General features: G+C 41.3%; 2 protein-coding genes across 3 annotated transcripts in view; both read right to left on the bottom strand.

Moving 5' to 3' along the window:
• Positions 1-749: 749 nt before the first annotated feature.
• gfi1ab (growth factor independent 1A transcription repressor b) lies at positions 750-3,979 on the bottom strand. The gene is made up of 6 exons (XM_074667684.1): positions 3,799-3,979; positions 3,111-3,308; positions 2,236-2,618; positions 1,910-2,047; positions 1,604-1,769; positions 750-1,431 (listed from the first exon to the last, which is right to left on the bottom strand). The coding sequence occupies exons 1-6, from the start codon at positions 3,908-3,910 to the stop codon at positions 1,253-1,255; spliced, it is 1,176 nt and encodes a 391-aa protein (XP_074523785.1). The 5' UTR covers positions 3,911-3,979; the 3' UTR covers positions 750-1,252.
• A 4,021-nt stretch (positions 3,980-8,000) lies between these two features.
• The window catches only part of evi5b (ecotropic viral integration site 5b), a 60,810-nt gene continuing 42,599 nt past the window's right edge, over positions 8,001-26,211 (bottom strand). For both annotated transcript variants that reach the window (XM_074667682.1, XM_074667681.1), the window contains 3 exons: positions 25,864-25,959; positions 16,384-16,479; positions 8,001-9,098 (listed from right to left, as the gene is read on the bottom strand). In XM_074667682.1, coding sequence (XP_074523783.1) covers positions 8,826-9,098; positions 16,384-16,479; positions 25,864-25,959 — 465 coding nt within the window. In that variant the 3' untranslated portion in view covers positions 8,001-8,825. The remainder of the gene's footprint in view (positions 9,099-16,383; positions 16,480-25,863; positions 25,960-26,211) is intronic.

Raw genomic sequence — 26,211 nt, forward strand, 5'->3', positions numbered from 1 at the left:
GTCCACCCATTTGCCTCAGGTTAGACCAGTTTTTAATCCAATCCAGCAACGAAAAAAAAGTTTTTATGAAACCATGCCCAAGCCCATCCCTCTGAGGAGCGCAGCTGCTGCGTGTGTGTGTGTGTGTGCCAGCTTCCTGCCCAAACTCTGCTTTGGGTGCATGTGTGTGTGTGTGTGTTGTTTTTTTTTTTTAACAACAGCCATGAGGGTGAAAAAACACTTGGTTAACGGTTAAATCTGCTCGGGCTGTTTAAGGTTGAAACACTTTGCTGCAGTGGTCAAAACAAACAGAGCAGCCGTCGCCTCTGGGCGTTCACAATCACAGCAGACAGATACCGAGCGTCTTTGTTAGTGTTTGAAGCTTGAGTTCACCTGAGCACGTCAGCAAAAAAAGAAATCATAACGTGTTTTGTAGGGGATTTTTTTTTTTAATGATTTAACTAAAGAGTTATTTTATTGTTACGTCATAAACGTGCGACAAATTTTACTTTATACGGATTAAGACGAGGAAAAAAAGCAAACACGTGCCGCAATTTTTACCCAATTTAAGAAAGAAAAGTGAAATTTTTAAATTCACTCAACTCAATATAATAATATCATTTTATAAAAATAAAAAAAGTCATCTTGCTTTCTTTGAATTTTATGTTTTATTGCATTTCTTGACTTTTATTTTAAACAACCAGAAAAAAAAACAGTCTGAGGGAAAACAACAACAGTATTTTTTTTAAAAAGAACGGTATGAGAGTAAAATGTGCAAAATGTGAAAGTGGAGGATAACATCTTCGTCCTCCTGTTTGTTAAATCACACAGGCTGGTCAGACTGTTTTGCCAGCATGTCTTCAAACTCCAGGAAAAAAAAAAAAGAAAAAAAGAAAGAAACCCTCTGGTCTTTGGAGAGGCGCTGATTTGCAGACTCTGCTCACTCTGCTGCATTCAGGGTGAGAGCTGAAAGTTCCGGAGCACGTAAAGTTCGTTGAATCCACCACAACATGCTCCGTCATTTTGCTTCTCTCACAGCTTATCTCTGGTTTCATGGGCCTTAACACCAATCTTAAAAGTAATTAGTGTTTTTAAAGTCTTCATGTAAAACATCCGTCAGGAAACTCATACATCCTCCTCAGGAAAATAAATAAATAAGCATATATCTTAATTACAAGTCTGTCATCTGTAATATCTGGAGTCATTCAAGTATTAATACTTTAAAGACGCTGAAGTCAGATGATTGTATCTGTACACAGAGATGTGTTTCTTTTCATTTCAGTCCGTGCTGTGTCTCTTTGTGCCTCCTCAGATCCACTTTTCTCTGGAAGCCTTTCCCGCAGAGGTCGCAGCCGAAAGGTTTGTACCCGGTGTGTTTCCTGCTGTGTGTGATGAGGTTGGAGCTCTGGCTGAACGCTTTGCCGCACACCTGGCATTTATGAGGCTTCTCACCTGTAAAAAAAAAAAAAAACAATAACATATAATTGAAAAACAATACGTAAACACATTTAACCAAACTGAGCTGTAACAATACTTGAGACAAATTACCCCAAGAGCTTTTTACGCAAGATTTACGCACACATGAGAGAGTTCAACACATGTAACAGTTTCCGTTTCTTCTCACCTGTGTGGATAAACGTGTGCTTCTTCATGTCTGACTTCTGGTGAAACCTCTTCCCGCAGTACTGGCACGGGTACGGCCGGGTGTCGGAGTGGATGAGCAGATGCGTCGACAGAGTTGACGACCTCTTGAAACTCTTACCGCATATTTTGCAATCGAAGCTTCTTTCCTGAAACACGAGCGGAGGCGAGTTCAGAGGTGGCACACACACTGACAGGAACGCAGGCTGGTAAAAAACGACGAGAGGCAGAGCCCCCCTGAGTAGAGGTGTGAAATTTCTGGTTTGCTTTGAAGTCTCGGAAAGGTTACCTGTGAGTGCACAGCTTTGTGTTGCTCCAAACTCACTGCGTGGCCGAAGGTTTTGCCGCAGATTTCGCAGGCGAACGGTCTAGTGCCGCTGTGCGACCTGCGGACGTGGACTTCAAGACCGTGAGGGGTTGAAAACACCTGAGTGGAGAAAAAATAAAGATACATTATTATTATTATTATTATTATTATTATTATTATTATTATTTAATCATTTTTCCCATTTAGATTAAGCCATCTTGTTAAAGGGTCAAAGGTCAAAAGTTGGAGCATTAATTTAGCAGAAAGAAAACTTTTTTTTTTTTTTTTTTCCCAAGCCCCATCCTCACCTTACTGCACTTCACACACTTGTAGGCCCCGTTGAGGATCAGACTGGAGCACAGCAGGTCTGAGGGGCCCTTCACACTGTGAGTCTTCCCGTGCAGGCCCCTGTCAGGAAACAGCAGAGCAGCAGCAGCAGCGTGTCTCCTGTAGTCTCCAAAAGCCTCCTCTCCCAGACTCCTGTACGAGTCCAGAGCTGGGTGGGTGCTCCTGTCTCCGTAGAACTGGATGGGTCCCGGACCCCTGTCCACCTCCATGCTGGGGTGAAGGCTTTGCTGCATTAGGGGCCCCAGCCCGGGTCCTGGGTAGCTGCTCCAGGCGTATGGCCGGAAGGGGACGGTGAAGGGCTGAGTCTCATCCACCAGAGGGGAGAGAGATTTCTCCGAATCAACTGGAGAGAAGGAATGAAAATTTAATGAAACCTTGGTTAAAGTGAGGCCCCACAGGGCCCAATGGGGCATGAAGAGTCATGCAATGTTTCTTAAGAGAATTCCTGGATGACGATACTGCTGGGAAATATCAGACTATGAAATAAAAAACAGGGAGTGACGTCGCTCACAATCATTTATGGCGACAAATTCGTCTCATATATTGACGGCAAAGATTAAAGCAGGGCAGCCTCTTTGGGAATAAAACGTTTAAGAAAGAAAACATGCAGTGTTAGTTTACTAAACAAAAATAAAATAACAATATGTGATCATTTCAGATTTTATGGTTCGGAAAAAATGTGACCAATCTCAAAGCTTCAAAATTTAGTCTAATTTCTGCCGTTCTACATCCAAAACCCTCACAACACCCTCTCCCTTGTATCAAATATGTGCAGTGTTTGTGGATTTACGTGGATTTTTCTAAGTGGTGCGTTCGTGTGTTTTTGTGTCCGTACCCGGAGATGCAGAGGGAGACGGAGGCCTCCAGAAGTCCTCATAGTCCGAGGAGGGACCGCACAGACTGTCGGCGATGCTCAGCGGAGACTTCGGGGAGAAATCAGCTGCGTCCGCGTCAGCGTCAGCCAGGTGAGAGTCCGGAGAGAGGTCGTACCTGTCCACAGAGATCTCTGCGTCATCCGGGAGTTTATCCACCTCTGAGGGGGAAACAAGAGCAGAGGAGATGACGCTTTAACGGAAGCAAAGTGAAGCAGTATAAATGTGTTTGTCTCTGGTACAGAAAAATCTGGAAACTGTATTATTGTAAATTTAGTTTGGCAAATGTAGCACAAAGCTAACTGCTAAATTGTATTTTTTAAGCGTGCAAAGCAAAGAAAAAGGAAACTACTGCCGTTCTAAAAACGTGAAAACAATTCAAATACCATCATCTATCCAAAGGTTTTCGTTTAAAAGTTAGAAAAAAAATGTGGAAATATTCTAACTGATTTTTTTTCCCAGAAATGTTGAACAAAAACTACGGCCTATTTGGACGAAATGCGTCTGCGCTTTAATTCAATTATCTGCAAAAACGCACATATAACGCACGTTTCACTCTTGGTAAGAAACACCAGAATCAGTAATACTCCTGATCGAAATAGAAATCAGTTATCAATGCATGATAAAACAAAAAAATAATTTTCCACTAACCTGAGCATATGTGCTCCAGAATAGAGTCCAGTCTGCTGTAGTCATCCTCCAAACTCCGGGGCTGGTGGTAACTGTGCGCCCTCTTACTCTTCACCATGAAGGAGCGAGGCATCTCTGAAGTGGGAGCAGACAAACCTGTGGTGAGAATCCCGCTGCTGCTGCGCGCTGCTCAAAGATTTGATCTCCGCTGGACTGATGAGGAGGAGAAGCAGCTCCGACAGCTTTAAGAGACTTCAACCTGAGCACAGAGCATGCGCACCACTCTGTGCCCCGTCTGCCAGGTGTTACGCGGACAGGTGTCACTGCAGCGGCTCCACCGCTGCAAAAAATATCCGCCTTCAGTGTTTTCACCCACAGTACTGTGGTCACAGGTGACGTGAAGACAGCCTGCAGCGGGGGCGTCTTAATGATATTTCAGGCCTCAACTCACATCAAGACAGAGTTATCTGAGTACGTGCCAGGAAACATTCAGAGAATTAAGGAGGTTTTTTTTTTAAATTTATTTTGAGGATAAACTTCAGTGATACTCTGAGTGTGACTTTTTGCAGCGCAGAGTTCATCGCCTGGAGCTGCTGGTCCCTCCCGGATCAGACTGCGGCTCGTGTCTCCAAAAAGAGCCTGTGGCAATCAGGAGAAGTGATACAGGCCTTATCAGCGTCTTACTCAATCTTACATGGGAGGAAATGCGGAGGCGCACCCCAGGGTGTCGGTTGCTTAGAGTTTACATACAGCATGTAATGGTAAAGTAAAGGGGTGGGGGAAACTCTGAACTCTCAGTGGCCTGGTGCGCTAAATATAGGCCATTTAGAAAGAAAGACTATTACCCAGAAATGCATAAAGGGGGCAACGTATAGGCTGTAATGATGCTGACGTGGGCTGGGTTTTTTCCCTGACCCATCTCCACTGATACACAGTAATTTCACATGTGTCAAATATTAATTCTGAGGTGAGAGTTTAACAGAAACTTAAATCTAATTTGAAATAAATTTATTGAGCTTCTAGATTCGTCGCATGTCAGACGTCGGTGCAGCTTGGTGCTGGTCTGCTGCTCTGCTGGACCTCAGACTGTCATTACGCGACAGACACTAGCCGACCTCACGCCTGCGGTGGCAGTTTCATATTACCCTCAGTGTTATGCTCAAAAGAAAGAAGCACAAAACAGAGACAATTTGTTGTGTGTTCGCCCTGCAGGGCGCAGTTTGTTGCGCCTGTTGAGCGTCATTACGCACAGAACAAAGAAAACAGTCTTGCGTCCTGGTGCCTTTTGAAGCAGAGCAGTGATTAACACAGGGCAGTCTGACATTTAAAATGAAGAGGCTTAAATCAATTAATTTTGATTATGCTAGGTCCAGGATTCTTTTTTCTTTTTTTTTTTTTGCGATATATTTTGACTTTTTTTTTTTTTTTTTTTAAGTCAGCGTATTAATTTAGCTTGCAGTGCGCTTTAATCTTTCGGAAACGACACACCACCCACACCCTCCTTTTCTTTTCATTACACACACTTATGTGAAACCTTGTCCCAGCTTAAACACGCAACACACGTTTCTTTTTTTTTTTTTGTTCAACCCGGACTCATCTGAGCCAGCGTGAGGATTTAATATCAATCACGCTGCAAATCAGTGAAATCTTCTAACCTGTGGGCTGCAGCAAAAAAAAAAAAAATGTCTCTCAGTCCATGACGACAGGAAATCAAAGCGCCACATGCCGATTAGAGACAGCACGGCCTGGGCATCCGGACACGGTGTCTGTGAAGATATGAAGCCCAGGACGATAAAAGACGAAGATGCGAGGCCCTGCTGGTCAGAGGCGCTGCGTGAGGACGGCTAATAACTGACGTGACAAGGAGTTAATGTAAATACAACCAATATGATGGAAAATAACGACAATAACAACAGTAAAGATACTGATACAATATATTAATAATTTAGAATAATAATGATAAATCATAGCGCGTTGTTCTGAGGCTCAGCTTTGCGTAAAAGCCGAACGCCTCCGTCTTAAAACAGAGTGAACACATTTAACTTTGCTCTGCATAATTTATTCTATCATCTTCATCTCCATAATGAAACTAACAGTAAAACATTTCTACATGTAAAACAAAATCTAAGCGATTCATACCTCCCACACACCACAGCTTCAGATTTCGGTGCGTTTTACTTCAATGAACGGACCCGGGACGCATCACACAGCTCGGATTGATGTGCGCACGGTCGGGAAATACTTCAAATTAAAAATAATTAATTATGTAAGTGAGTCAGAGGTTAAATCCTGTGCTGACTGTGATTTTCTGTCAAACTCGGCTGCAAATGTAAATCCTCATGAAGGCCAGAGAGAAAAACATGAGGGTTTAGCTGCTCACATCTTCTCTGCAGGTGGGAAATAAGTTCAGTCTCCAGCAGATTGTTGAGATTGAATAATAAAATTAAAGTGTTACTTCCCGTTTCTGCATCATAACATTCATCATCATCAAATCACTGCAATATAAAACATTAACTCACTCCACACACGCTTCTGTCTAAGCATTTCACGTCTTTATCAGCATTTGGCGTAAATACAAACCTTGTTAATCTTCAGAGGGAGCCTGAGGAGAATCGCTCCTTTAAAATGTGGTTTTCTGCTTGAAATGATTAGTAGTTGAGGCTGAGCTCTGAAAAACCGCGAGAAATCACTTCCTGAAAGCTCTCAATCTAAGCAGGAGTGTTGACAGGGGAAGGCTTTCAGCTTTACACGTGTGCGCACTCACACACTCACTCTCTCACACACACACACTGCGGCTGAGCTGCAGCAGGTTAGAGGTGACATGAAAGAGACACAGGGCTGCAGCAGTTTATCAAACAGGTTTTATTATGAACTCATCACACACACACACACACAAATCTCATGTAGTCTCCAGAGTGTGCAGACCGCCCTAGTGTTGCCATGTGTGTGTCCTTACTGCACTGCACACTTTAAAAAGTGCCATCATGTTCCTCGCTTCAAACAGACAGAGGGGACCTTTTTTTTTTCATCAAAGGGAGATTTTTCATGTTGTTTCCTGCACCTCCTTCTCTTCATGCAGGCGTTAGTGTTCGATACAGACATTCAGAGAGGATCTCACACACCCAGGGCCTCTGAGTGAAAAGGAGTGAAGATGGCCTGTGGAGGAGCTCGGCTCTTACTTTGGAAACACCTGAAAACTCCTAGTCTCTGATTCCAACATGATTTACCATTTTCATCCACCGTATGTGCAAATTTGATCCACAGAGCATAAGAGAGGGGTTAACTCTATAAGAAATGATCTGTGAGCTGAGCAGACTGACTCATTTTGAAAGCTGAGCTGGGACGTGTTCAGAGAACTTGGTACAAAATCAGCATACGAAGAAACAAACGTGCCGCTTTGCTGCACTGATTTTAAATAGATGAGTGTAAAAATGAGTCTCGACCACCAAACACACGCTTAAAACAAAGCAACATGTAAAGACGCCAGAAGTATGTCTGAGTGAGGCCGGGTGAGACAGATGGTTCAAATGTGAGTTTTAGAGTTTCTTTGTTAACCAAACTTCATCTGCAAAACACTCATTTCAAAGGACAAAGCATTAATTTTCAATTTTGCAAATCTGCATAACAAATATTTGCTTTAGCATCAGTTTTAATTGTTTATCCTTTTCAAATTACAAAGAAATCTGTTGTTTCTGAAGCCAAAAGGACAGATTGCAGCTCAGTTAATCAAACAGATCCATGGTTGCTCTCAAGCAGCTGGATCCAACACTGAGTTATAAAGTCAGCTGAGATGGACGTTTGTTTCCTGACACATCCAGAAAGGCCAACAGTAGCAGATGTTCACATACAGAAACTAACACAAATAATCTTGCAGTCAAACTCATGCAGGTAACTCACAGCTAATGGTCTGAACACTTGCAGGACCAAGCAGAAGAGGCATCTGTTGGTTGTTCACTTTTAGAATAAAGTCAAATACCTGAGGATAAGTAGCAGGGCCAGTCAAATTTAATGTTTTTAATATCAAAATGTAAAAAAAAAAAATCATTTTATTCCCAACTTTTGACTTTATTCTAAGAAATGCAACCAACACACACAAAAAAGCCTCATTTTCCAACTTCTTATCTAAGGCCTGACTATAAATACTCTTGGATTCATTTATCCTCTCTGGGAAAAGCCAAAGTCTTCTCAGGAGTTCAGGTCACCAATTCATTTTCTCTTGTGTTTTGCACAAATTCATCTCCATTCATCACCACACAGGATTTGTCGATCATGTTAGCGTGGTTAACAAACTCATACGTCCCTTTTTTCTTTCCAAATTGTACAATATAATCTTAACAGATATGCAATAGATACATATGTTCAAGTTCAAAAGGAATTCAAAAACAGAGATATTACACATTTACATATCTACAACGCAGATGTCACCTCATGCTTCCCCAGCGCAGGTGGAAGCCATGCGGTGTGTGTTAAGGCCATAAAGTCATCGCTGGAGGACACGAGCAGCTTCTGACCCCGACAATAGATACATATATATATATTTATATACACATATACACACACAGTACGTATAAATGTGCCTCTGCAGAGTGGACACGTAGTAACGGCATCAATACATGTTTGATGTTCTTTTATAAAATGCTTTTAAAAGTATAAAAACACGTTAGATGAAGTGTGTGATAGAGTGGAAAGGTTTTATTGCACAGTCTCGTTCTCTGTGTTGTACCGACAGGATGAAGAGGAGTGTGACGCTCCTCCTCCTCCTCTTCCTCCTCTGGTTATTGTAGCCCAGTAGAGTTTGATATGCTCCAGGTTAATGGTGTTTCTGCTGATGATCTGCCTCTGTCAGTGGTGTTTGCTGCCCTCAGGAACATAAAGAAGAAACTACAAATAACCATGAGCAGACGCCGTCTCTAAATGTGATTCTCATGATATGAAATGATGATGCATCTGATCTCTGAAATCTTTTAGATCCAGACGTCTCTGAAATGTCTGCTGGGAGCTCCTCGTCTCTCTCTGGAGGACGTCAGCGTCTGTTCCCCGTCTGCTCATCACACGGTGGTGGACTTGCTGCTTGGAGGGACGGTGAGTCTCAAGGCCTCTTCATCCTCCTCCTCCTCATCGCTGTCAGTGTCCGGGAGGTTGGGCCGCAGCCTGATCCGACCCCCGCTCCTCTGCTGGGTGTCTTGCAGGATGGGGTCCTTGACTCCATCTTCGTCTGAAGACTGGTAGGACTGGTCGACGCCCACGTAGTGATTGACGATGTGGATCCCGTCAAAGGAGGGGGGTTTGTTCAAGCCCCTCTGTCCTTTTAAGATGCAGATCTGAGAGAGGGAGCATGAGAAGTGTTAATATCTGCACAAAGACCCATTAATCCAGCAGGTAAACCACCAACTGGGTATGAAAGGTGGATGACATAACAACCCCTAAAAGTGAAGCCAATATTGTTTTGTTTTTTCAGGAATGCTTTTGCGAATTTTCGGAGAACTTTACTTTCGTTTGTTCGAATCTATAAAAAAAGTATAATTTAATGATCGACAGATACAGTGAGTGTGTTTTGATTGGCAAAACGAGGCGGGGTGTACTGTAATATATCTATTAATAGTTAGGTACATAGTATTGTCTGAAATGTGACAACGATCTAGATTAAAGCTATGGTGTACGATTTGAAAGCTTTGTACATCTTTATAACACCGTTTATAGGGCTGTTATGGTCCTATGGTCCAATCTACACAATATAAAGACCCAAAAGAACGAAAAAAATCTATTCAGTATATCTGCTGCACAGCTGCATACTAGTTGACCAATCCGAACAGCGCATGGCATGCGCCGTTCGGATTGCCTATGCCTATGGTCCCACCTGGTCCTTCCCCACTACCCCTCTCACGTCAGCTAGCTGCTCAGCTACCGAAGCGTCATGGAGGCGGAGAGGACTGACCCACAGTCGACTCTGCTCTGATCAGCTGGCAGTGGCAACGCCAGACCTGCTTTGCCGGCTAATTCATGGTTTTGATCGCGCCAGTCCAATTGAAAAAGCTACCACTGTGTGTTACAATGAGGATGACTGTCTTGTTTGTTACATTTTCTGCTGGCCGGCTTGCTCTGTGAGAGGGGGCGTGTTTTTAGGAGGCGAAGAAGGGCGATACAAGCTGGGGGGTGGGATCTTGGAACACGGAGGGGAAGGATGAGTGAGGCTGCGTTTTTCAAATGTGTCTCATCAGCCAAACTGGGTTTCAGATCGCAGACCATAGCTTTAAAACAAGAATATAGATCTACTATTACTATTATTATTTTACTATTTAACCAGCATCACTTCACTTCAGTGGGATCATGAAACATGTCATCTACCTTTACACACAGTCAGTGATGCTAACACAAATATATGAAGGCAGAGGTGGACACCAAGACTAACAGACACAGCATTAACATCAGAACATGGTCCAGTCTTTGACAGTGCGTGATGTTTAAAGAGATCAGATGGGAACAGCGTAGCATGCTCTGGGCTGTGTCACAGTTCAAACCACATACATGGCAGAAACAGACTGGTTCACAAATCGTACGACTGCCAGGATAAGTCAGTCCACAGAAAACGGCCATCATTCAGAACTTCATACCAACAACGACACAAGAACAGCAAAACAAACATCAAACACACTGAAACAGTCAAACGTGGAAAGAAGGAGTGGGACATGTAAGATCACCTCTGACACCAGAGGTCACAAATCCACAGATTGACAGATATGGTTCAATGATCGAGAACTGATGTAATGGAAAGGCAAGGAGTACAATGGGTGGAAATGGGACCAAACATCAAATCATTCCTCTGTGGGTGAGGGAGAGATCCAGCTAGGACTGTGTAGCCCTGTTTCCACCAAGTGGTCCAGTATGGGCCAGTACAGGAGTCACCTGTGACCTTCTTGGTGGGTAGCCTGCAAGTTGGATGCTGATAGCTACAGCTACATAACAGCGTACCCCGCTAATTAATCCAATGGAGAAGAAAACTGCAGCACAGTAAACAAAGAACGATAGGAGACATCTAGCAACTAGTTGTCTTTGTGATTTCCATGTGGCTCTTTTTTACAAAGAACAATCAAGTTTGCTTCAGAGAAGACTGTGTCCCGCCAGGAGAAAAACAGCCGCTGTTGCACGAGAGGTAACAATTCTTTCGACCAAACAACGGACTGCAGTGTTTCTAGCTCCACCTTATGGTGTCTGATTGGTCGGTCTGGCACCTCAACAGAAGGGTATCAAAAAGTAGGATGGTCCGGGGTTGGTAATTTGGTGATCTGTCCTAGGATAAGTTAATGGAAACACCACAAAATGCCTTACTGAGACAAACGGAACTGAAATGCTTAAGGTCCGTTGATGCTCATCGTTCAACATGGACGTTCAAAGGACTGAGTCTTCTGTTGGTGCTCTATGTTCATTTAGTTTGTATTTCTGCACGTTTCCATTCAGCTTACAGATACTGGCCAAACGGAGCAGTACCACTGGAAACCGTTGGGGCAGTGTTGATCTTACTACCTGATATGTAGCTTTAGTGAGACAGGAAGAAGAAATAACTTTGGAACTTCGGCAATGAATTTAATGGCCTCACCAATTACGCCTCATACAACGCTGCCTCTGTTTTGTCTTTACTGCATAAGGTACATTAGTTAAACCCCCTTCACAGTAGCCATGTTTTTTGGGGGGTTTGTTGTTGTCATAAACTTTTGACTCTGGGCTACTCCCCCCGGTGGATGTTTTGGTTAACAGCACTGTCAATGTAGAGGACACATGGAAGTTTGTGAGCAATGATGGTAACATCATTTGAAAAGGACGTAGACATTTTTCACAAAAAGGAAGGAGAAACGGACCTTCAGGGGAAAATGGGGCTTTAGTCTGGCACCCCAACAGAAAGGTACCAAATAGTGAGACAGAACAGGTTGGTCATTTTGGGACCTGTCCTGGTTTGAGTCAAAAGAAACGCCACAAAATGCGTGCAGTACCAAGACGAACTGAACCAAACTGCTCGATGGAAACAGGGCTTTAGGGAGACAGCCCTGAAGGGATCCTTTTGAAAACTTTGGGGGGGTTGTTTTGTGAAGCTGTTTACCACATGATATTTCCTCTAGTCAAACCGAAACCCTTCTGGTGGTTCTTAAACCTCACCTTCATGTGCTTTGTCCAAATAAGTGTTAAAGTAGCTCATCAAGTGTCTAATGTCTGTATGAGGAGGGAAATAACAACATCACAGCTACAGCAACACTGCTGCTGTTTCCTACTTTAGACATACGTGCTAAGACAATAACACATTCTGACAAACAAATAAAGATGAGATTAAAAGATTTTCCATTGAACAAGAGGGGGACTGTGATGGTAGCTTGACTAAACGTTTCTCTGGAAGCACTCAGTTCTGTCTCTCACACACAGTTTGTCAAACCCAAGCAGGGAGGAAGCTGCACGGTGGTTAGGGTTCAACCATTTAGGTCACAATACAACATCTGCACCAGCTTACCTGGGTCAGCCTGCCATTCAATAGACAGACATGTAGGAAGAGAGGCATTCAGACGCCAGGTCAATGCAGAACATGACAACAATAAGCCTATGTGAAGATGCACCTGTCTAAACTTGGAACTTCCTGTTGTTTCAAACAAAAAGGAAACTTGTGAGCAGGTTGTGAGCCAGTGATGGAGGAGGATGAGGTGACAATATGAACTCTGTCAGCTTTCAGGTTTGCTCACTGGCGGCTCTGTGGTGGAGTGAGTCAGAGGGTCACAGCTCACACCGAGCCGACCACCAGTGAGGAGAGGTGAGAGGAGAAATGACTCCTCAACTGCACACGTCAGTTCTTCGACCCTTGGTCAACTTATTAGTCTTAAGTCTCAGCAAAGGCTATGCATATCAAAGGTGGATCAGATTATTGAAAAACAGAAACTTGTTCAAATAAGATGAGGTAAGGCTGACACTGAAATGTCTTCAGAGATAATAAAAACAGGAAATTCCAGCAGATACATTCATGTTTAGATAAACAGAAACAACAGGATCCTGTTTACTCATTAACAAAAAAAAGAGTCACTTTTACTGAGACTGTGAACAACTTTGACCCTCTCTATGTCCCACAAATTTAATTAAGAGTTGGGAGTTTGAAAATGAATTCAGGTTTTAATTCCTAAATTTGGGCTAGCACACCGTGATTCTCTGACAAGTCAAAGAGAAAAACAACCAACCACTAAAACACACGACTCTGATCAGGAATGAGAGACCATAACTGAAATTCAACGATAAAAGAAGTAATAGCGTGCTCTACTGTTTTACTTTTTGATACAACAACACATTTTAGACTTCTAGCATTAAAGATATCACTTTGATGAAAGAGCTTGCTCATGCTGTAAGATTAACAGTTAGAGAATTTCAATTGACTGAAGCAGAATTTCAATAAGCCAAACGTTGGGTTTTGTACGGTTGTTGTCATTCGATAAATTCAAATACCAGGCAGGAAATGCTCATCTGTAACTTCAAGTCACAGCATGAGGTGCCGCGTTATTGGAGACTTTTATGGAAAAACAACACTACATCCATACATGAGGAATATTGATGAGGAAAGATCTCCATGGCCCTGATGGCAGCTTTGCACTCCTGGCTTGGACAGTCAGACAGCTCCCTGTGTTTAGCGTGTGATAATGCATTTTACAGATACTAAAGTTCACTCTTGCCTCTTTGCTCTCCGTTGGAGACATTTTTGGAGGATTCAAGTCACGAACTAGAGTCAAAACTCCTTCAGCTTTTTAAAAGTGAGGACATTTATCGAATGGAACTCATTTAAGCTCATACTGCACTAATACGACAGCAAAAACTGCACTTCCTGGTTACCTGTTCACATGACACAGAGCTGACCAATCAGAGGAGAGAACCTTACTTGGGTTAAATGCAATGAAAACTCAGAAAGATGTTGGCCACAGATAAGAGGTGCTGCAGGAAAGGTATTTAAACCTCCTAATGTACAAGTGCTGACTTATGGAAGTTCTATGTAGACAGTTATCTGGAAACACTGTAAAAATACTTTAAAGCAGTGGTCACCAACCTTTTTGAGCCCAAGATCTCTAAACCAAACAGGTGTGAATGCAAGATCTACCTATTGAAGACTTGGAGAAAAATGGAAAACACATTATGTATTTCCAGTTTTAACGAGCCTAGATGTATAAATTATACTCAAGTCCCTCGTATTTAAGTGTTATAAGCTGTTTTGCTTACCTGCTGAAACTCTTTTAATGTTATAGCTTTTTCCTTTAATGTTATGAATAAATGGAACTTTAACATGTGTTGTAGTCTGGCTCATAGCTACAAACAGCAGCCAGGCTGAGACACTCAGTAGGGTGGCTGACAATAAGATGGCTCCTGTTCTTTGATTTGTCTGCATGTGACTGTTTGTATATCAAATTAATATGGTGAATAATTGCTCACACAGTTTTTTTTAATAAAAATGTTCTTTCCATTACTTCTTTAAATGTCCCTTTTGTAGTAATTTAAAGGTTTATCTTATCAATTTTGTCTTAAAAGTACTGCTTCAAAGTAACAGATTGGCTGACGCACATTATGTATGATACAGTTTTTATACTAAAACCACAAACTGGGATTTAATGGCTATACAATCATAGTTATTCGTAGTTCTTAAAGTAGAGAGTTAAGTTAAATAAGATAAATGGTGACAATTTATAAGTGTGCACATCCTGCCCCCCCTACCCCCTGTCCTCATTGACCCACCGTAGTCTGAAAGTCTGGACACGCCCCTGCACAGAGACACACAGTAGCGGTGTGATATAAAAGGTGACAGGCTTTCAGGTTTGATCACCAAAAGCTGGAGGAAAACTCATCAGTTGATTTTTCAAGAATGACAGGAAAGATAGACAAACTTAAACTTCTAGGGAGCAGAAAGGTGACTACTGTATGAGCGCGAGGAGAATTAACAATCAGCTGATGTGAAATACACGTGAGTGCCAGAGCGCAGCACTCATCATTAAAGTATCCACAAACTTATTAAGATGAAGGTTAAATCAAATATAACCCACACAGAGTCGATGTTTAGGTTATGACTTGAATCATTACAGCAGAAAACACAGAGGCAGAGATCTGACTTACTCAAGCAACTTTTACAGCCATAGTCCGCATTTGTCTATAATGTGTGAGCTTCGGGGTGGAACTCCATCATGTGTGATGAGGAGTGATTCATTTTTCCATTATTTTCAAGATCTACCTGGGAAGCTTCAAAGATCGACCAGTCGATCGCGATCGACAGATTGGCGACCTCTGCTTTTAAGTGTATGAATTAACAAAAATATATATAAACTGACTTCACTGTTAAAGCGTACATGTTGAATGGGAACTATGGGGTCCAAAGGGTCAATACATGGTAGATTATTTTTAAAACCAGTTATTGACCACTTTTGTTTTAGATGACTGACCATAACTGATCATGTTTGTGTTTAACACTAATCTGTTGGACCACTGTGAGTACCACACTATTTTCAGTCACATTATTTAGGATGTGTATTCACTGAGTCATAGTGTTTGACATAGACAGATTTTTTACCCCCTGAGGTCAAACTGAGTCCTAATTGGATGTGCAAAATTATCATGATTAATCAGCCAATTGGAAAAAAAAAAAAAGATAGATTAGTCAACATCATATATAGTCATTAGTAGCAGCCCTAGTTAATACATGATGATCATTCAGAGTTTGGGCATGGACCACCCAGTGGAAAGTTACTCTCTTAAAACAAAAGCTGATTGTCTCCTGATGCGTGTGTACGTCGGCTGCAGAAGCACTCGCTCAGAGGAAACAGTCATCATCACAACAACCCTGAAAACAAATTACGTATGTAGTGTTAACCCTGATAAACACGATGCATATCTTGTTACGGTGACCGCATTATGTGCATTTGCAGGCGGTGAAATGCAGACTCCACATTTCGACACACAGCCTGAGAAAGATCGGCAACTTTATCGATTTGTTAGTTTTACTTCATAGAAGCTACAGAAGATAAGAGCCTTTTTTTTGTTTAAAGCAACAAAAAGTTGTGACTGAACTTTTTTTTTGATTGGGTATAACTCACCTGACACACAACACCGAGACAGATTTATTAATGAGACACAGAGAGTGTTTGCATTAAAGCACCATGAGTCAGGCAGCAATAAACAAGATCAGAAATAGGGCAGTTCAGTTCAGAGATATGATCACTTTTTGATGTTTTTGAGAACATTTAATTCGATAACTTTGAGATCTTCAGATTTAAAGTTTGAGCAGTGATACAGATCATTCTTTGTGATCCTTTTTGGCTGATAAACATGCAAAGCTCTCCACGGTCTTCTTTATACATATGACAGCGAAGGTGTCACAGAGATGCGTGCAGTTACCCCTCCGCACAGGAAGTCTCTGGGTGTAGTTAACACTTGTACCAATCTGTTTTTCTCAAAGTCAAAACCATATGTGAGTGAATGTTTTGAAAAGCCAGATCAAAGCAAAGTCAACGACAAAATCAGAAATCTGTACAAAGAAAGAAAAAAAGGTGGGTTGCAGAATACGGTGGCGTGACACACAAACGGACCCTGAGCGTGTTTTGAATGTCTCACCTCGTGCCTCAGCTCTGAGATCTGGTCTTTGAGGTCGTGGATGTACTGACTGGAGTCTGTGTGGTTCAGCTGGCCTTGGACTTTTCCTTCTTCTTTCTGTTGGTGGATTAGAAGAAATCTGTGTTTAGTGAAAACACGTCACAAAGACAACAAATGAGCAGCAGTTGTTGTGGTTTTTAATGAACTAACCAATCAATCATGCATGTTTCCTAAATCTGTGATACCAGAGCAGGATGTGAAAATAAAAACAGATCTGCTGCTGGGATGTGCTTTGTTGACCCTCAGCACATTTTAGATTTAAGCAACTATTAACAAACGCCAACCCTCGATTTCAGCATCAAACACAATCATACAGATTTATTTCTTTTTTTACATAGGAAGAAAATAATTTTTAATAAAAAATGAAACTTGAATGAAAAATATTTTATTATTTAAAACTTAAGAGTAGAGCAGCCAAAACTTGGAAGAATTAAAAAAGAAACACCTTCCTGTGACATCAGAAATGGTCTGAGAAGCTCAGAAAAACTTCCTCTTAACAGGCAAGTTCTCCACCAACCTATTTTTGTTTGAGTGTGCTTGGCTGATTTTTTTTTTTTAAAGTTGTGTGTTATCAAAATGTATCTCAGGACCATCAACCTACAGCTTTAAAGGAGCATTACACAGTGTGTCCTAAAGCAGCAGGTGTCAGGGGAAACACACAACAGTGTCATTTGTGTTTGGTTTCCTCCTGGGGCCCTGGGGATGACTCTGGTTGGTAGCTTCAACAGTTTAACAGCCCACTGTTGTTTACTGTCCCAAAACACATCTGGAGACCAACGCGGACTTCTTGACCTGTCTGTGCCACACTAACACCAGCTAAACACACACAAACCACAAGCTGCAGAAAAAGGGGAAGATGTATAAACACCCTGGAGTATCTCTGAGAGGTGATTTCTGGGTGCTTTTCTGGCGGGTTAACATCTAAAAATACATCCCGTATGTGATTTCTGACTCCTGTGGTGAAGGAGGAGTCCAACAAGTGAGATTATTCCAAGAATCAGTTGTTTTTGAGGTTTTGCAGCTCCAGTCGACGGCAACAATAAGAGCGGTTAGTGAGACTTCCTCGTGTTTAGCTGTGTGGAGCAACAGGTGTCCAACGTCTTAAAAACACGTCTTCTTTCGCGTTTTTTAAACTCTCAGTCTGCAGACATTTGTGGAGCGTTCACAGAGGAGGAATCAAATCTTCAGGTTGTGAGCTCAGTCACAGCTTATGTCCACAGAGGAGGATTTGGGGATGCATGTGTTTATTATGAGGCTTGCAAATGTGCTACAAAACCACAAATACCCAAAAGTCTCAAAGTCTTACTCTTCTTGCAAGCAAAACCATCTTTTTCAGTCATCCTTTAAATGCGTAAGCTTTAGGATAAAGTTATTAAACCTGAATTCAGATAAAAAATCTAAAAGTTGTCACAGCAGGCCAGAAAACATTGAGTATAAATCTCTGAGCACGTTATAGAAACCTCAAAATAAACCATGCATGTCACCTTTGGTAGAGTCTCTGCTTCAAAACGAGAAACCACTTCCTATCAGCTCCGAGTCAGAGCTGCTGCGGCGTTAAACAGAGACCAGATCTGTGATAGTGAAAGAGCTTCACATGCAAAGCTTTCGATAGTTTCCAGTTTTCATGACGACCATTCTCCACAGTTACTCAGAGATTGATGTCAATAAATCCTGTTTGTTGATTCAATCTCTGCTCCGTGGTGGGGTTACCAAAAGGACACTAATGGACACATCATTGTAAATATGTTAAGTGACTCATCTGCAGCTAAAGGTTTTGAAAGTGACACAGGTGTGGTTTCTCTCAAAGTTTGATGCCTCATAGTGATGGGAAGTTCAGAGACAGTTTTTTTCTTCCCAAAGAAGAGCCTGATCTTTTGGATCCCAAACAGCTTCTACTTCAGTATCATTTGTAGCATCATGTTTGAGCCTAACCTGGTAAATATGAATGATTTGTGTATTGATAAACCCTGTGATTTACACTTTAACCTGCAAATGCTTGCAGCTGCCATGTGGGATTACCAGGTCTGACATGTGTCCTATAGTGTTTATGACCGAGCCTTTAATCAGTAATGAAGCATCTGCAAAAAGAGACCTTGAGACTTAATCCATGTTTTTTTGTTAACAGTTCATTCAACCACTTAATACCAGTTACTGTTGGCTGTAACCATGACAAAAAGCAACACTTGTCTCTCTGTTTAACTCTTGTACAGCGCATCAAACAACTCTCTCAGAAAACACACAGAGACGTTAGCGGCTGAACTTGACTGATGCATTCACTGAGCCTTGTAATTCTCAAACATAAAATAACTTATCTTAACAGTACCATTCCCATTATCCAGTCCATTCACACCAGCCATGTATACATGAACCCAAAAATTCAGCTTGCATTCAGTTTATTTGCTCAAACAGGAAGAATTTAACCTTTGTATACACCCCACTCCAAAAGAAAAGTGCCAATCCGAATGGACATTTAATCGGTTTCACTGGGGTGGAATATTCCTTTCCCCAAACAGATTGAGGTTTCATGTATCCACTCAAATGGAAAGTTGTCAGGGAGCGTTCTTTCAGCACATGCTCAGATACGACGTAGGACACAACTTTGATAAATCACGTGATGTTCACGTTTTTCTGCGCATGCCCCGTTGACTGTTCTGTTAGATTATAGCGGTGAATGTAGACCAGAGATTGGAATATTCCTTTCCATGTAAACTATTGTTTTCAGAAAAGTCATTCAGAAAGATTCTATTCGGAAAGACGAAAAACCTCTCATGTAACCATAGCTAATATCAACATGAAAATTTGGAAGAAAACTGAGAAAAATCAAAACAGTGGGAGAGAGGGTTCAATAACTGGAGACCCCTGCAGAAAAAAGGAGTGTTGGCAGGTATGAAACCCTTTAGCATTCAGGTTACTTTGGCCTAATCAATGCCTCTTTTTTGCATTTGTTCTGTCACAATCTTACTTTTTAAATTCAAATCAAACTTTTTTTGCACACAAAAAAAGAACAAATGATCCAGATGCTGCTTGGTCCTCCTCTCCCTGCTATCACATAATGGTATGATCCTAAATCCCAAGCCATACCATAAAATCTGCTGTTTCTCGAGTGTCCACTTGAGGCTGGCTCAGGAAGACCCAGAAGTCCCATACACACCAAGCCAAAAGAAGCTGTTTTCACAACAGGAAATAAACCTTTTCACAGCCTGGTACAAAAACCGTCTTTCGTCTGGATCCCTAATTTCACTCTTACCACACACTGTACAGGGGGTGAGTTTTTAGAGCTGTTAGAGAGAAAACTCAAAGCTCACCCCACTTCCAACATGGCCGGGCCAAGCGATTTGCTTCAGAGATGCATTACAAGAACAGACAGGTGACATTTGGGAGGCTACGTCCAATAGTCTATGCTATATCCTCACAGGCACGGCTATTGTGCTGTCATTTAAGATAGAGTTCTACCATGAACCATGCAAACCAAAATTTTTAAGCAGATTCATTTAGAAAACACAGCAATAAGTGCACATAGGTAGTCCATTTATCTTTCTGTTTCATTCAGCAGGGGGTTATCAGTCTTTGGCAGTTTAAGGCATCGTACAGATGTAGCAAGGTTTTTTCAAAAACAAATATCCCCCCTTCAACCGTTTTACAAAATACTATCGTCCACTGCTGAAAAGTGTGGCTCAAGGCATGCCAAACCAATGTTTGGCTGTGTTTTTCAGACATAAAACTCAGCCAATCAGAAAGAGCCCCTGTCAATTAGTTGTGATGTTAAAAAGCCAAAAATTTTCACTTTAGCTGGAGTTGTCAGAAAACAGTTTTTAGTGAGGTGACACTGCGGCGTCATGCTGGTGACAGGCCTCTTAAAAAAGAGGTTTCCCAGATACCCAGCTACATGTGGACATGGCTTTGGAGTCTGTGTCAGAATTGCTTAATGTTCTGCTCTTGCCCATAATTCTCTGCTTCTGAGTCACCAACTTTACTTTTCCCCAAAGACATCCGAGCACAGGAGCCAGTTTGACCTGTCAGTGGTCAGAGTGGTGTGTCTGATCAGCGTGTATCACTGAGTGGCTTTCTACGCTCAGCAGCTACAGTAACTCAGAGCTTATCTGATCAAACGCTGACCTCACACATCCTTAGGCAAACTGAAATTTGTCTCCACCCATACATGTCACACCAAAAGTGTTTTTTATGTTCTTCTAAGTGAAGCTGATTTCACCCACAGCTTGTACAGCAGTAACCAAACCACAGACCAGAAAGCCCTGACTGGCACCGTGATTTCATGATGTGTTTCAGGACCTGGTATATGGTTTGTATAAATAAACGCAGGGTTTAAACGTCTGTAAGAACAAAATAAAGAAATGAGGTGTGGATCAAGAAGAGGTATATGGTTTTTACTTGTGACTGACGCGTTCCCCTGAGAGTTCATTATGCAGTTTCTGTAGAGTACCAGGGCGGTAGTGGTAAACTTTTGGTGTTGCATGTTTAGCTCTATCACTTAGTAACAAAACCTCAGACCACACGGTGTGATTCTGTGTGTGTGTATGTGTGTGTGTATGTGTGTGTGTGTGTGTGTGTGAGTGCCTGTGAGGAGCTGGAGGTGTAAGAACTTATTAATAGTCCAGGCTTCCAGCTGAAGTAAATACCTTCTTTTCAGAGTTTATAATAAAGTTTAAAAACTCAGATTATCACAGAGTGATCTGGCTCTGTGGGGTCCAGAGGAAATGTTAGATTACCCTTCAAACTTTCAGCAGACTTTGTTAAAACAACACAATTTATTATGAAATCTCCTTATAACTTAACTTTAATGAATCAACTTTGAACAGAAGACCTTCTCTGCCTCGAAGGAGAAGTTACAAATCATGTTAGTTTAAAAATGTCTCTGCTCGCTGACACCCACTCCTCAAACTTTGATTTTTCTCATTAAAACTGTATTTATGGTTGAAAGAGCTCCTGGTAATGATGCAGACTTAGAGTATAGCTCCTATGAAGAGCTTTTAAACCTTCCCTGCTCTTTGATTTCCTGTTTGCATGTCTCATTTTGAGCAGCTTTTACCAACCAGGGACGAACATTTCAGCTGCCTTATTTTTGTTGTATTATTAATTTTAGTTTGATGTTCATATTTCTGATTTGAATATAAGATCTTTTTCCTTTTACCCTGCTTTTAGATATTTATCAGGCTTTAAAACCAGGACATTGAGGGTGAAATTTCTAGCCATCCACATGTAAATGTGATAGTTTGACAATAAAGCTCCTTGAATCCTTGGATCCTATTCCAAAGTCACTGCTCACTATTCACACATTATTCCCTCCTGCAGATGTAAAGAGATGGAGATCCATGTAAGGCTGGTTAGATCTACATATATATTCTAGTTTTACCTGCAAAGTTTGTTTCAAACCTCATTTCCTGTTTATTATTTTCCTCCCAGAACGCTTTGACGCTACAGAAATCTCTGTGTTATTCTCCAGGCGTGTATGTCGCAGTGTCACACCCGTTTTACCTGCAACTGTCCCTGATGCTTTCTCAAGTTATTTAATTTATCTTTATGCTATTGTGGTAGTTTTTTGTTATTTAATGGAAAAGAAGTAAACAGCTTTCAGATGCCCTTCAACCTACGCCTGGTGGTAATATCAGGTTACAATAAGGAGCTGATGAAAACAGTGAAAAAATACATTTGAAGGTGGGATAAATTACATAAGCTATTCTATTTTTCTTATTTTACAATTATTCGTTTATTTAAAAACAATAGCTTATCCCTTCCACTTAACAAAAAAACTCCAGCTTTAAGAGCAGTGTGAGGCAGTAAATGAACAACAGAGCTCCAGAGTCTACAGAGCTTGAGCCGTGACCTAACAGCAGTAAGTCATGAGAGGAGAAAACGATGCCTGTCGTGCTCCGCTGACTGCTGATAGGAAGTGAGGGTGCTATGATACAATCACTGCTTCTAATCTCACTTCATCTATTCTGAGAGATATTTTCCAGTGCTCATCTGCACGCATGTGACTTCAGGTTTGATTTGAACTGTTTAAACTCATTATAGTGTTAACAGAAAATCTGTCAACATGTTCAAATCATTTTTTAATCTTACCTGCCAAAGTTTGAAGCAACACTAAGATTTATAAAAGGAGGAATTCATTAATATTTTACAGAAATAATAAAGAATCTCATAAACAGACTCATCACAGTAAGCAGAACCTGCTTTGTGATTCATAAATGTCACATTTATCCTGAATATCATATCTTTCAGAAACATTTTGATTAATGTAAACAGAAAACCTCCATCTTCCTTTAAGTCTGCATGATGCAACACTGACTGTCCACAATGTACCACGAGTACACAACCTGAAACCCAGTCTCAAATCTGTGTTCTCTGTATCAATCAGAGCGGCTGAGTTTTGGTAGAGTGAGAAGCGGCCTGTATTTGTTTTGGTCACCCTTGTTTTGTGTAGCATTACATTTGTTTGGGGGTAAATATCGACTTCTCCATGCTCGCTTGTTGAGACTGGTTTACAGAGGAGTTTATATCTAAACCATTGTTGTTTTTCATTGAATATTTTGCTTCATGATAGTTTTCTGAACACTGTTACTGGATGAGGAAAAAGTACAAAAAATAGATAATAAATCAACTGTAAGATCAAAATGACTCAAAGTTTTTGTTCCACCCAGTCTGTCTGGGTGACATCATGAGGAGTATTTGATCTTTAGTGCTCGCTCAAAGTGAGCTGACTGGTCTTAAATTTACCTCCATTGAGTTTACATTACAAACACATGATGTGCTGATACCTGATATTTACAGTTTAAGCTAACGACACCACTTTTACAAAGTTTCTCCCTCTTTGAGGATATAACTCATTCCTGAACGACAGGGTGAGATCGTTTAGTTTAACACTCTTGTTGGAAGCTGGTTTGATTAAAGCTAGGCTCACATGTGACTTCCTGACAATCAGCGGAGGAAATCTGGTCCTGGACCAGCTTATCTTCAAGTGTGAACGGGTGATGGATCAATCCTACGCCCCATGATCGGCTCTCTGACTCATCGGAACTGCCACAATTTTTTAAAATGTGTTTGATATTTATCAGGTCACTCACTTTCACCAAAGATTACAATAGCCAATCAGAAAGAGCTGCCTACAAGAGACAGGAAATGATCGGAAGTGATCAGAGACAAAATGCTGTTTGTGTCACCCCAACCACTTCTTCATCCAGATGCCTTTAGTCTTCTCTTTCCTTTGCTCATCGATAATAACGTCTACAGCCAGCAGCACCGCACTTAGCTCCATTTTTGTGCTTTTGGTTACGCTCCCTCCCTTAGAGATGACGAAGGATATCTCTGGTGGTATAATCTTAATGAAATCCTGAAGAAAGCTTTTTGTTTTCACATCTTGTAAAGTGTCTTTTTAGGATTAAAGAGAAGATCATCTGTGAAGATTTGCTGTTATGTGTGTGATACAACCCGATTTCAGAGTCTTCTGAGATTTTAAAATCCTGTAGTTTGAGCCAGGCTTAACCTGTTAACCACTGTTGGTTCACCTATGAGCTGTTTTGATTTAGATTTGAATACTGAGCCTTGTAAGTTCTGTGAGGTGTTTCAAATCTCAATACCACTGTGTCGTCACTGTAGTCCTTTTGGTTGACACTTCATTTGACCTAGGGATGGGTATCGAATGAGGTACTTTTATAGGTACTGGCTAGACATGCACCGATTGATCAGCTGGCTGATTGATTGGTGCCGATTTCATTAATTTGGGGGGATCGCTGATCAGAGATCCGTGACCGGCCCATCCTTACATGTGAAACTGATCTTATACACCTCTGGGGAGGTCTGACAGCCAACCATTGTTGCTTTTTGCTCTGAGACTTAAAACTCAGGACACTCAATTTGTTGTTTGGGTTAAAACATAAAAATGTTATTGTTTCACAGGTATTGTTCAATGATCTTTGATAGAATAATATTGAAACATTGAAGGTACATGCTGTCAGTTATAAAAAATAAAAAACGAAAATTGGTAGTATTGGTACCGGCAGGCCAGGCTTTTTAAAAATTGGTGATAGGCCAAACAATTGTGATCAGTGCACCCCTAGTACTGACCAAATTCTGCCAAAAGTACCATGTACAGATTCGTGTAAAACCAAAGGTACCATGTTTAGGTCCCTAAACACATCCTTGTGACTGTGAGGGAGTGGAAGAGTAGGTGATTTCCCATGGTGGACATGAACACAGCATTGCAAGGTTATATAAAATGAAAAATTAATATGTTAAGTTGTTGTATTGTTATTATATTTAATTATCAGACAAATTGATATTATTTTACCACATAAACACAAAAAAGTACCTTTGAGTACCGGTACCGATTTCCAGCTACTGGGCATCGGTACCGTATCGTTTCAAATGTGAAAGGTACCCATCCCTAATTTGACCAAGTGGGTTTGATCTATGATCTCACTATAGAGCCAATAATATCCCAGAGTGCATGGGGTATGCTTTTTACAGGTGTGTTTGTTATTTTGTGGAGAGTTTAAGGGGTTAAAATTAACAGAGCTAAAGTGATTTAAAGTGATTTAAAGTGATCTAAAGTGAAAGAGAACTGGTTTTGTGTAGTGAGGACTCACGGTTTACTCCACAGAGCAGCTTCAGGTAGAACAAGCGCTAAAATAAATGTGCAGTGTGCGTTTCACTCCGCTCAGCAGCAAAATCTGACTCTTCATTTTAACAGGTCAAATCTGAAAAGCGAAACTAACACAGCCAACTTCTGTGTTTGGGGCCGTGTGGGTTTGTTTTGATTGGCTGGTACTAACACTGCCGTCTCTCTGGCAACGTGAGCAAACCACACAAACTGTTTTCAGATTTCGTCTGGTGGTGGATTAGTGAATGAGAAAGTGATAAAATCTTTTTCCCATCACAGGAGCTCTCAGAGGTCTGCCCGTTTCAAAGCTGAGAGTGATCGGTCAAAACAAACAGTGCTCAGGTGTTACTATTCTTTTATAATCACTTTCATATTAAGTTGAATTGAATCTCTGATCTTTGAAATAAATTTAATTATTATGCTTGAAATGTTTAAACATTCAGATCCTCTCCTCACACACACACACACACTCACACATACACACACACACACACACACACACACGTTACTGAACCAAACATTTAATAATGGAGGATTTATTGATGCTTGTTTTCTCACAGTTCATGCTTCATTCATTAGAAACCTTTTTCATGCAAAAGTCAGACTCAGAGCTGCTCAAACCTTCATCCTCACATCAATAAAAGCTTTATTTTACCAGAGCTGTGCCACTACACACTGACATGAACGCAGCGTTTCTCTTTCTGAGGGTGAAATGCGTTTAATGTGGTTTGCGCAGGAGTTGTGGAAACATCAAGTTTGGTGCAGCGACAGGAGTGTGACTGACAAACGCACCGAGAAGAGTGATAAGCGTGTCGGGACTTTACCTGAATCTCAAGCTCTGAGATCTGTTGCTGGAGTTCAGCCATAGCAGCGATGTTGTCAGCTTCTCGTAGCCTCACTGCCATCACTTCTTCTTTACTCTGGAGGAAAGCAAAAAAAGGACAGAGTTAAGATGCTTCAGTAACTGTCCAACCAAAGGCCTGAGGAGATTTAGTGCTGCAAAAACATGTAGCAAACAGTCTCTGCATCTGTAACGTAGAGATAAGGATCTGCAGGGGAATTCCTGAGAGAAGTGAAGTGTTACTGTACCCCAGAAAACAGTCATCAAATCAAAGATAATATCACTGCTAACAAAAATAAAACTCTTTCCCTTCTCTTATTTGGAAACAGAC

This window comes from Halichoeres trimaculatus, unplaced genomic scaffold (genome assembly GCF_033239565.1).
Source record: "Halichoeres trimaculatus isolate MK-OKI-2021-1 unplaced genomic scaffold, fHalTri1.1 fHalTri1_scaffold_4, whole genome shotgun sequence".
NCBI lineage: Eukaryota > Metazoa > Chordata > Actinopteri > Labriformes > Labridae > Halichoeres > Halichoeres trimaculatus.